The sequence below is a fragment of the Toxorhynchites rutilus genome, chromosome 3, assembly GCF_029784135.1.
Source record: "Toxorhynchites rutilus septentrionalis strain SRP chromosome 3, ASM2978413v1, whole genome shotgun sequence".
In the NCBI taxonomy this organism is placed as follows: Eukaryota; Metazoa; Arthropoda; class Insecta; order Diptera; family Culicidae; genus Toxorhynchites; species Toxorhynchites rutilus.
This window is the reverse complement of record NC_073746.1, coordinates 272,638,402-272,650,936: the sequence shown is the minus strand read 5'-3', so window position 1 is coordinate 272,650,936 and position 12,535 is coordinate 272,638,402. Positions and strand designations below refer to the sequence as shown.

The 12,535-nt window shown below is 37.6% G+C and overlaps 1 protein-coding gene across 7 annotated transcripts in view; it reads right to left on the bottom strand.

Moving 5' to 3' along the window:
* The window catches only part of LOC129780098 (dopamine D2-like receptor), a 542,669-nt gene that overhangs the window by 51,618 nt on the left and 478,516 nt on the right, over positions 1-12,535 (bottom strand). For 3 of the 7 annotated variants that reach the window (XM_055788028.1, XM_055788030.1, XM_055788029.1), the window contains exons 6-8: positions 8,627-8,847; positions 8,027-8,113; positions 7,458-7,673 (exon numbers count right to left, since the gene is read on the bottom strand). In XM_055788028.1, the coding sequence (XP_055644003.1) occupies positions 7,458-7,673; positions 8,027-8,113; positions 8,627-8,847 (524 nt within the window). The remainder of the gene's footprint in view (positions 1-7,457; positions 7,674-8,026; positions 8,114-8,626; positions 8,848-12,535) is intronic. The other 4 variants (XM_055788031.1, XM_055788032.1, XM_055788033.1 and 1 more) reach the window with 3 other exon arrangements.

Here is a 12,535-nt window from a genome sequence, read left to right as displayed (position 1 = left end):
ATGTGGTTTTTGGATACAATAGAAGCTTCTCTTTCATTTTTCCACCATAAAATTGATTTACAAATATTGGGTTGGGGAAAAAGAAATGTCGTATATTGTCAATATATGGCAACACTTAAACATATCTTGTGTTGTACTTATGTACTTATCCCGTACTGGTAGGCCAATCGTCATGGAAACCGATAAAATCGTTGAAATCATCCAAGTAGTCCGGCATGTGAGCACTCGCTCGATTGGCCAGGAACTGGATATAGACCATAAAACCGTTTGGAGCCATTTGCAGAAGATAGGATTCCAAAAAAAGCTGGATGTATGGGTGCCACACGAGTTGACGCAAAAAAATCTTTTAAATCGAATCAAAGCCTGCGATGCACTGCTGAAACGGAACGAACTCGACCCATTTTTGAAGAAGATGGTGACTGGTGATGAAAAGTGGATCACGTACGACAACCTAAAGCGAAAAAAGTCGTGGTCGAAGCGCGGTGAGCCGGCCCAAACCATCGTCAAGCCCGGATTGACGGCCAGGATGGTTTTGCTGTGTGTTTGGTGGGATTGGAAGGGAATCATCCACTATGAGCTGCTCAAATATGGCCAGACCCTCAACTCGGTTCTCTACTGTGAGCAGCTTGACCGTTTGAATCAGGCGATTGACCAAAAGCGGCCAGAAATGATCAATAGGAATGGTGTTGTTTTCCACCAGGACAACGCTCGGCCTCACACATCTTTGATGACCCACCAGAAGCTACGGGAGCTCGGATGGGATGTCCTATTGCCCCAACCGTATAGTCCAGACCTGGCTTCAAGTGATTATCATCTCTTCCGGTCCATCCAAAACGCTCTTGGATATACTAAGTTAGCCTCAAAAGAGGCTTGCGAAAACTGGCTGTCTGAGTTTTCTGCAGATAAGGGTTTTATAAGGGGGGAGAATGAAGTTGCCTTCTAAATGGCAACAAGTTTGCGAACAAAACGGCGTATATTTGACTTAAATTGGATAATTTTAAGTATGTTAAATAAAGCGTAAAATTTCGATCAGAAATACGACATTTCTTTTCCCCAACCCTATACATATTCATGGTGAAAAACTAAAAAAAAAATGTTTGATCACATTTGTCTCAAACTCCGAACAGCAAAAATGCAATTTAAAAAAAAATCATGACTTTTGAGCTACTAGACCGATTCGGAATATCGATATATCAAATTAAAGCCAACTAGCCATTCTTCTTTACAAAAATATTATATTCCCAAAAAATTGTATTTTATGCTTCGAAACTCGATTCGAATTTCGAATTTGCTAACGCAAACCTTTCATCGCTGCTTTTGGCAGTCACTGCATAGTATTATAAGTTATAGGAGGTATCGATACATGTAAATGATGTTAAAATGGAGTCTATACCGCAAAGAATGTCTTGGTTTTTATTATTCAATTATTTATAATATTAAAGTTCAGTAGATTTACATTTAAAAATGAAGTGTTTGGAATTGGAGACTGTTCGGAATTTGAGACAAAACGGTATTTTTGATTTGAATGAAAGTTTGTATTCCGTTTGGGTTGGAAGAAATATGAGTTTTCCACAGCAATTGGTATTTTTTTGACTCAAGCGTAACATCGGAAAAGGGCGCATCGAATTTAGTAAGTGAAATCTTTGATAATTTATATCTCAAAAACTATGAGTCGTACCTAGAGAGTGTCTTAGAGAGAGTTATAGAGTATTGATGTTTAAACGTGAAAAAAATTTACACTGAGAAAAACATTAGTGCTCTTTTTTTATTCACAAAAAACCTTCAGTTTGAATATCTAAAATATGTATTTTTTAATAACTCCTAAACAGATATATTCAAAATAATGATGTATTTGGAAAGCTTATTGAAAATTATAAGCAAATTCATAAAATTACATGAACATATTGGTATAACACGACAAAAATATGAAAATACTGAAACTGATATAAAAAAGACAATGAATTAGAAATATTTTTTGAAATATCTCGAGAATGGCTGCATTTAGAAGAGATTGAAAATGCGATTTTTTGTTTTAAATCACATCAGGATTATTTGGATAATTTGTTGCTAAAATGATTGTTAACATAGAAAAATTCAAAGTTTCGAAAATTCATGAAAATTCGATGTTCCACAAAGTTCGTCAAAAATAGTTTTACCATCTTGGGCTCAATTTTTAAAATTTCTACATTACTCCTATTTTATATGAGTTTTTTTATAGTTGAAAAATACATATTTTAGATTGCAAATACAAGTTTTTTTGTAAATAAAAAAAGTGTACTAATGTTTTTTCTCAGTTTTTTTTTATTTTTTTTTTATCCAAAATATATATTTTTATTAAGGCTCATATGGCGTCAACCTGACGGGGCCGGGAGTTCAATATTTCGACAATGTTTGCCTTAATATGTAATGTAATATGTAACCGATTACTCGCGGTTGGCTCGAGGTTAGTATTACAAGTGTTTTCGTAATTGTGATGTTGCTGTCTTCAATGATCTGTACCTGTGCCCGACACGGGATATTTCCTATTGGGATGCAGCTGACCATTAATCAGCAACGCCCCCCTAGTCTGTACCCCATATCTAGCGTGGTGCGTCTTCTCGAGGAATCCAGGATAAAATGGTCACTAGCCGGCGCAATCATCAGCTCGTGTAGAGTTGTCATGAGCGGTACAACCTTTGGCTTTTGTTGATTCATCAGTGGACTGCACAACCTTTGGCCCGTGTATCTGTAAAGAGTGTGTTTATATTGTTTTACGTTTAAATATCAATACTCTATAACCCTTTATAAGACATTATTTCGGTACTACTCATAGTTTTTGAGATATGAATTATCGAATTTCAGCCGTAAGAGAGCCGAATTTAAATCGTGTACATGTCTCATGTTTATCATATCTATAAATAGCACATTACCCAGTTGCCATTTTTCGGCGTAAGAGTATTCTCTCTGTTTTTCCATTTTCCCAGGGTAACTAAATAGTTAAAACTCATCAATTTAATTGTTGATTGCAAGGATTTCCCAATAGTGTCTTTTATCTTCAGGCATCAGGAGACAAGGCTTCTTGACGATGGTACATGCTTCATATTGTAACAAAAATCAAATCATCCCCGCGTAAGCTATATCAGTTTTGCGTCGGAGGCTTTCGGATGACATTATCTTAATTAACATGGATGGTTTTGATTGCATTTTGGAAAAAAAAACGATGCTGTTCATAATAATTACAATCGGGTTCTCAAGTACGTTAGCCTGCTCGACGCATGCTACAAAGTCGGAAAATGTGTAAAACTCTTCTTCCTGATGCTCTCTCAAGATGGAGGATAGATTCACGGGATTTGCTTGTGCTAACATTGATTGCAATAGTTGCTATTTGACAGATGACGAATTTCATGCCAACTCGTCTTAGGAGTTGGCAGCACCATTTCAGATAGTAATGAAACGTTGTGGGTGTAAATATATGGGTCATTTAAGCAACTTTGCATACTTGAAATATTCGAAAGAGAATTACACTACTTTTTGAAAAAAGCCAAAAAAGTTTTTTTCAAAAATTTATAACCCAAAAACTAGAGGGTCTTTCAGAACTGCAACAACTTTTTCATGTTTTCTCTGAAAAAATTACAACTAATCCTAATGTTGTTCAAAGTAAGGATAGCGATATACAGTCTATCGCAAAATTAAGTATATACCTCACGCGGATTTGTTATTTTTGAGTTTTTCGGGGTTAAAAAGTAAATAATTAAATGCGACTCATATTCATCGCAAAATTGATCCATTTTACTCTTATGTAGTGATAAGAAAAAAGTTAAAATTGTCATATTTCTACTTCAAATTTCTACTTCATATTTCATATACAAACAAAAAATCTCCATCTAAGACGTGGCAAAATTAAGTGTACAGTTTAAGTTTTTCTTAAAAAGAAAATTAAAATCAGTTCAGAAATGTTAACAGATAACAAAAATCAATCCCCTAGTATCTGGTATGGTCCCCCTCTCGCGTCCAGCACTTTCTGCAAGCGCCGTGTCGAAATTCTGAGCACTGTCGACGGAAGTGCCTCCCAGATTTCCGTAATCTTCGTTTCGAGTTCCGCTTTGTTCCCTGGATTTTTATTCTTCAGATGGTTCTTTATTTTCATCACCATAGATACTCAATAGTATTGAAGTCCGGTGATTGCGGAGGTGTTTTGAGTTGATTGGGACATTATAGAGCAGGTATTCCCGCACGATGAGGTCAGGTTGCTTCGGGTCATTATTCTGTTGGAAGTAGTAATCACGAGGGAGCCCTAATTTCAGAACTGGAGACTGCAGGTTACGTTTCAGAAAGATCAATTAAGCCATTTTGTCCATCGCCGAATCGATAAACTCTATGGTTTCAGATCCAGAAGCCGCCAATGTACCATACATCATCTGACTACCGCAGCCGTGTTTTACTGTGGGAACCAAATGCTGAACCTGGAGCACCGATACTGGTTTTCTCCACACCATCTGTCTTCCATCCGATTCAAAAAGATTGGTTTTCAGCTTATCCGTATAAAAGACCTTGTTCCAGAACTCCTTAGGTCTGTTCACTCATGCATTAGCAAACTATAGTCGTTTTTTTTCATATTCAGCTTTGAGATGAAATAATTTTCACGGCCAATACGACCTCTCAGATTGTTCCTGTATGCTGCTCTCCGGACAGTATCTGCGCTGACAGGTGTTCCAATGATGCCGGCCACATCGGTAGTCAATTTAGGAATGTTTGTTATAGGGTTCTTTTGCAATGTTCGCATAATTACTCGTTCATCATCAGAAGATAGGATACGTTTGTGTCTTCTACTCGGGAGATTTTTCATGGTTCCTTCGTATTTCCACTTGTTTATGATTTTATTTGCTGTGAAGTGAGTTCTTCCGACTATATCTGCTATTTCCTGCAATGTATTTCCACGACAGTTCATATTTATTATCATTGTACGTGTAACAATATCTATTTCTTTCCTCTAACTTGCCATTTTGATAAAAAAAATGCAAACATCAATAAAAAATAAAAACCAATACTGCCCAAGCAATGGTTAAGTGTTGACACCATTCACTGATGAAAAAGTACGCTAATTCGCAAAGAAAATTACTTACAAGACTAATTTGATCGAAGAAATTTAAGGTGTACACTCAATTTGCCTAGAATAGAGCTTGTTTTCAATTTTTAGGAATAAACAATTAGCAGAAAACTTTCCTTGGAATTTTATTGCACGTACAGCTAGGTCAATGTGTGAGTAAGAAATATGCATCAAAAGAACCAATGTATGCAAAATATTTCATACCAAATAAATGGAAAGTATCGTCAAGTAGCATTTGTACATTCAATTTTGCGATAGACTGTAGTTTATCGACAATGTTTTAGATCTTATTCAGATATGAACTTTTGTCGGAAACAGGGTTGCCACATAAACAGAATATTTTGTATTTCACAGATTTTTCGCTCAGATATATCTATCCCAGCTGTTGAATGTCAAAAGGTGGGAAGGGAAATTTTTTGTATCCATTGCCAAGGTCGTTTGTAAAATATTTTTTTGATGACATTCATCAGCGTGCGAAAAATGAAATTTGAAGGCGAAGTTCTACAAAATCGTTTATAAACATCATACAATTCAGAAAGAAAAACTTTTCTATAATTTATTTTGCTGCATTGACACGACGTTAACAGCCCATAAATTAGAAAAACAATGTGTTCGAAGTGAAAATAAACCTTCATTTTCATTTTTTTCCTTAACTTTTCGATACAGATTTTTTTATACAGATTTTTTGGCTAGAAATACAGATATACAGATTTTTTCAGAAAATTTTACAGAATTAAAGGTGGCAACCCTGGTCGGAAATGTCAACTTTCTATCTTTATAGTTTTTCGGATATAAGGGATTTTTGTATAAGACTCCGGAAAAAAATAATGTTTTACCCTATACTCTATGGTCTGGAAAAGACGTATTACCTTTATTCAATCTGATTAATTTACTCATTGGATTCAAATTGATGTGTCGTTCATATCAATAGGTTTAGTAGTTCAAGAGTAATTAATTTGTGAAAATGTCATTTTTTGGAAAGAAAAAAAAAGAAGGGAAAAACTTGATTTCTCGGATCACCTGTTTAATGGCACCCTAACGAAAAAAAATCAAAAATACGGATCTAATATTGATTAGCACTTAACCACTCTTCTTCTGAAATACGACATGAAAACTCGCGACTACCGTCTAAAAAGTTAGCGGATTCGCAAAACCGCGAATCTTTAGTCGGATTGGTTTGGAGACTCGATTTTTAGCTTTGAGAAAAGCTTTTTGGGAAAATTCTGCTACACAAAAAACACGCTTTCGGTCTTTCGGTTGTAGAAAACTGAACCACACACGACAAGGTTCACTTCAATTCTGTTCTTTATTCTATGTACAATATATACAGTGTGGAAATGCTGCTATTGTTTCACAGCATCTTTAGCGCACACTGGGTGCGGTTGCGTGATTATTGGTTAATATTTTAAATTTCTGTCGCCGCTAGCTGAAATCAGCTGTTAGCGTTCGTTCAATTTTCCTTCCACCAGCTGTAAAGCGACAATATGAGCGCGCTGCCGTGCCACTGACCGAGCGGGGGATCAGATTACAAAGAGCTGATTCATTACGCGCACGCGTTCGCGAGTATAGATATAGGTCAGTTGTGCTAGGATCAGCAATTAGATTTCGTCGCGGTTTAACCTAACCAGCGACTGGAAAAGAACATACTGTATAAAAAGTATAGCATGGACACATATTCCCGATTCGAAAGGGATACCGAATTTGAACGCCCCTTGCTTCCCGGGTGGCAAAATATTATTGAATGAAATTGTAACTCCTTTCACACTGGGAAGCAAGGGGCATCAAAATTGCTGACAATCCATTATCTTAGTAATTAAGAACCCACAAAGCATGTAAATAATCAGTATCAATAAAGTATCCAAAGAATATTCAAGTAGTACGTTCGGGTCCTCTACATCCGAAAAAGGTTTTCCTCCGGCGTGAGGAAGTTTACTAAGTTGCATCTTTCACTTCGCTACAAATCCTGAGTTACTCTGTTTCACTTGTGCTGCAAGTGGAACATAGAAACTTACAAACAAACTTGGAATTATAATTGGCCTGTACTGCAGGACGGTTCTAACCAAACCTCTCCCTTGCAAGGAAGTTATCATTGGAGTTCTCGTTACGCGGGATTTTCATTGTCTAACTTCTGGTTAAGTCTTGGACGGTCTGTTCAGCAGAACGTCGAATACTGACCGGCAACCCAACTCGCGTCGTAAGGTCGGCGTGTATCGATCGCCAACAATTTCATGAATTATTATTTACAGTTTCTAACAAATATGTTGCGATAAGGAACACAACTTCCACTTTTCACGAAAATCTGAGAACCACTATATCGGTTCGACAAGGAAAGACTGATAGGCAAACTGGTTGGCAATCAAATCAATCGTACCTGGCTTCCTTTTTGGGCGAACCATTCCTACTCCTAAGCGTAGCGTTTTTATTTACAATGACCGTTGCGGCCACATTTGGGCTCCCCGGTGGGGTTGCATTCGCCGCCAACACATCCCCTATGCTGGAGGGCGCGTAGCCCGAGTCGTGATTGCCGTTCGGATCGGAGGGAATCTGCGTTGTCGTTATTTGGGCCATCACGCTGGAAGAGAGAAGACTTTGTTTCACACGACAGACGGAGGTTAAATTTTTCATCGTACAGCAATTCGTAGAAAGCTCGAACACAACATCAAAACAATTACGCTACCCTATTGTTACTTGGTGAAAGCTGCGCTGGTCGGATGGGGCAGGGGAAACGGAAATAGAAACTTAAATGGTGCCTCCGGGGATTTTTTCTACCGTTGAAAGAGACCGAAGAAAATCAGAAACTTATGCAAAACACAATAGGAGGGTAATGTGATAAACAGTGATAATTGGTTCGAAAGCATGCACTCATGCGTTGAACGATAACTAGATTAAAAAAAACAACGTTAAGCAGATCGGGAATGTGACAAACTGAACGACACGTACTTTCCGGCTTCTTCCACGACCGTGGCCAACATAAACTCTGTTGATTTATCGTTCACAATCACATGACAGTCGTCAATGTCAGGGGACCTGTGAAGCGATCAGAAACAATGAATTATAAATTGCAGGGGGGAGGGGAGGTCGGTGTGTGATGAGGCAGAAAAAGGATTGGTTTGAGGGATGAGTCGTGCGAGGCACTACAAAATGTCAAATGGGATTCAGTCTGCGGTTGACGGCAATGAATGTGAAGTGTGATTTTTCTGTGAGATTGGTTGCCTCGGGTGGGTGCAGAATGCTATGGCAGTTTTCCCCGGAGTGGGTGTTAATTTGTGTATTATTCTAACCATCCGATTGGTACTGAAGCTTACAGTTGTGTTGTGTATGTTACTCGAATAAACCGTTATGTATGGAGGCCTATGAGGGAATAAAGCTGTAATTGAGCGAGGAATGGATGAATACATTTGACATAAACACTGCTGGGTATCATTAGCCATGCAAACACATTTGAGTGATTGGACTTGTGACAGTGTTATGACACAATGTTTTTTGATACGTGTGTTACATGGAAATTACAGTGCCATAGTGTGGCATCCTCCCACTTACCCCGCATTGTCATCGTCTTCCTCGTTGGAGCCGGACGCCGTGTTTGTGGGGGCCTCGTCCGGCAGGATTTTGCAGGAGCCACTTTTTGTGCTGCCGTCCAAATGCGACTCCGTCGCGAGCTTCGTTTGAGCAATGTTTTCCATCAGACTACCGCCGGCGGTGATCTCCGATATGTGGGGCTTACGCGCAGCGCGTTGCTTTTTCGCTCGCGTTCGAAGGGCCTGCAAAAAAAAGGAAGTATGAATTATGCAAATACAGGTCGGACTCGATTATCCGGAATTATAGACTCGATTATCTGGAGTATTTTATTTTTGATTTTCGGAAATTTTGAATGATTTGTATAATAATTCCATACTGAATAGCTAATATGCATATTAAATGAAAGGGCTTGACTAGAACAACACAGTCATTTATGAAAAATGCAAATCTAAGATGGCGGCCACCACAAGATAGCGCCATATATTTTCTTTTCAAAACCTCATCAATATGGGTATCAAAAAAAAAAAAAATTCTCGACTAGTAAGATATCAGATGATGAAAAATCCAATTCCAAGATGGTCGCAGTCCTCAAACAACTAATTACTTTTTAAATGGTTTCATTCAGGTTGACCTGTTCCTGTGTATGTTTGTATGTTTGTCCCACATTAATAGAAAATTGACCCCGTTCCTGTTGAATGATTGATCTGAAATTTGGAACACACATTTAATTCTACTGTCATTATAAAACTGCGTATTCCATGATCTTGAAAAATTCAATTTGGCCGCTGCTAAAAAATGGCTCATTGGCTGAAAACTAGAGATGAAACGGATATCCGATAACTATCCGGTATCCGGCCTATCCGTTGGTTTTAGGTTGATTAGTTTTTTTTAAAGTTTCGCGCCTGGGCACAATAATAAAATTCAAATGGCCAGCCTTATAAATGAAGATTGTTATTGTTTCCTACACTATATACTTCAATTCACTTCTTACATATCTCTGCAAACTCAAAAAAATAGAGTGGTTCTATAGTCATGGAACGCAGTGTATGAGCGGTGTATTAACTCTTCGGGGCACGGTGTTATTAAAAATTTCCCACCTTTTTGATGCGTAATAATGCATGGTGGGACATTTTTTGTCCCACCTAGAAATATTAGAATAGCTACGCGCTCATAATTTTTTTTCGGAATTATTTTATTTAAACTAGTTGGCAACACCATTAGCAAATGTCAGAAATATATTCGATTGCGTTGGCAAAGTTTATCATCATATGACAAGTTCATCAAGTGTTGAAACCAAAAATTTTTGGTAGTGCAGTTTTATTCAATTCGATTATTATTCGATTTTTTGATCCTCAAATACTTTTCGGTGTGTGAAGCTGTATTGAACCTTGGAACAGGATTTCTGAAGCTCTCCTGCCACTGGACAATATAAAGCAGCTAAGTTTTTGTTTTGTTTTATTCTATTTATCTGTTTATCTATTTATTATTATTTTTTTAATACATATATAATTATTTTAACTTCTGTGCGTGTTAGACGTTTTATGCTCTTTCTACTCTCAGTTTTGTTTCACAAATTTTTCTAAATGGAGGGGAACGAAACATCCGATGTTGATATGATCATCGTAGATACTCCTCATGATTGTTTTTCTCAAGTTCGTCCTTGAAAGGAAAAAAAAACCAATTACTGTCAAATTCGACACCCAACCCAACAAAAAATTCGACACAACCAACAAATGATCCTGTTTCACTCACCTCGGTTCAAAATCCAATTAATTCTCTTCAGCATCCAATCATTGAGAATGTTCCTTCCAAGAATCTTTCTCGAATTCGACAATACCAGAACTTTTCGGGATCATCGAAAACACGTTGGGTGGTATTCTTCCGTCCCAAAAGGAAACCGTTAAGGGTGACCCAAATTTGTAAAGACTTGAAGTCTAAGTACTCAAGTGTCTTGGAAATTACAAAAGTGAATAAAGACAACCTTCGTGTAGTGCTCCCGGAATGCAAAGACGCTAATGCGATTGTTAATAATTCTTTGTTCACTGATGAATATCGAGTGTATATTCCGGCACACATTGTTGAAATTGATGGTGTAGTTTCGGAAAAATCTCTCCAACTAAAAGATTTCGAAAACGCAGAGGGTATTTTTCATGATGTAAAACTTCCTCATGTGAAAATTTTGGAAGTAAGATCTCTGAATTCATTTTTAATGGATGGTAACGAAAAGAAATATTTCCCATTTGGTTCTTTTAGGATCTCCTTTGAGGGCACAGCTCTTCCAAATTATGTGCTCATTGATAAGCTTCGTCTTCCAGTTCGATTATTTACTCCCAAAGTTATGACATGCACTAATTGCAAACAGTTAGGTCACACCAAAACCTTCTGTTGCAATAAAATTAAATGTTCTAAATGTGGAGTCGACAATGATGAAAGCACTTGCAATAAGGATGCTGATAAATGCATTCTTTTTGGAGGTGTTCCTCACACAGTTAAGGAATGTCCAAAATACAAAACCCGGTCTATTAAACTTAAACAATCACTTAAGGATCGTTCTAAGCGATCCTTTGCTGATATACTCAAGGCAGCTTCACCTCAGGTAATCGAGGTTTCAGAAAATCGTTTCTCTGTTTTATCAGAGGATGATGAATCGGATATTACTTTCGAACCAAATAATCGCGAGAAGAGCTATGAAGAGAAAAAATACTTCCTCCTCCAAGCCTGCTAAAAAAAGAGAGTTATCCTCTAATCAACCAAAAGCTTCTTCTCATTTTTCTGCTCCTTCCAACAATAACCCTCCTGGTTGGGGATCTTCTAACTATGACGTTCATTTCCCTTAATTGTCAAGTCATTCCAGATTCGCTTCTCAACCGGCTCCTGAACCCCAATCATTTTCAGGAAGTATTTCCTTTTCTTCGATTGTTGGATGGATCTTTGATATTTTCGGAATTTCAGATTCAATGAAATGTCTTATTTCTGCTTGGCTCCCTACTATCAGTCAGTTAGCTAAGCAAATGGTTTCAAAGTGGCCCCTCCTCTCCTTCATTAATTTCGATGCCTAATTTATTGAATGAGTCAGAGAAATCTACTATTTTAAGGTGGAATTGTAGAAGTCTTCTGCCAAAAATTGACTCTTTTCAGCAAATGCTCCATTTTCTGAATTGTGATGTGTTTGCTTTATCTGAAACATGGCTTCGTTCAGACAATGTGTTAAACATCCATGATTTCAATATTATTCGTTTAGACCGTGATGATTCCTGTGGACGAGTTCTCATAGGTATTAAAAAATGCTATCCATTTTGCAGGATTCCCCTGCCTTTAGTCACAGGAATTGAAATTCTTGCGTGTCAGGCACGTATCAAGGGTAGATATTTGTGCATTGCTTTTATTTATATTCCACCAAGTACAATGCTTAATTATCGAAACCTTGTGAATATAATTGAGCTTCTACCGCAACCTCATCTTATTTTGGGAGATTTCAAGTCACATGGAATTGGCTGGGGTGAGTCTTTTGACGATCGCAGAGCTAATTCTATTTATGATCTTTGCGATGAATTCAACATGACAATTTTGAGTACAGGCTCCATCACCAGGTCGCGCAAGTCGCTTAGATCTATCCCTTTGTTCTTCCTCCTTATCATTAGATTGTTATTGGAAGGTTATCCAAGATCCATATGGAAGTGATCATTTGCCAATCACCGTTTCTATTTCGAATTATTCTGAATCGTCTGGAACTATGAATGTTCAGCATAATTTATCTAGAAACATTGATTGGAAGAGATATTCTTCAATTATTTCAGAATCAGTGGCATTAGTTCATGAGTTACCCCCGTTAGAAGAGTAGAAGTTCCTAGCTGGATTAATTCATGATAGTGCTATTGATGCTCAGACGAAACGTTTTCCTGGGAATTCGTTTCGCAGACGTCCTCCTAA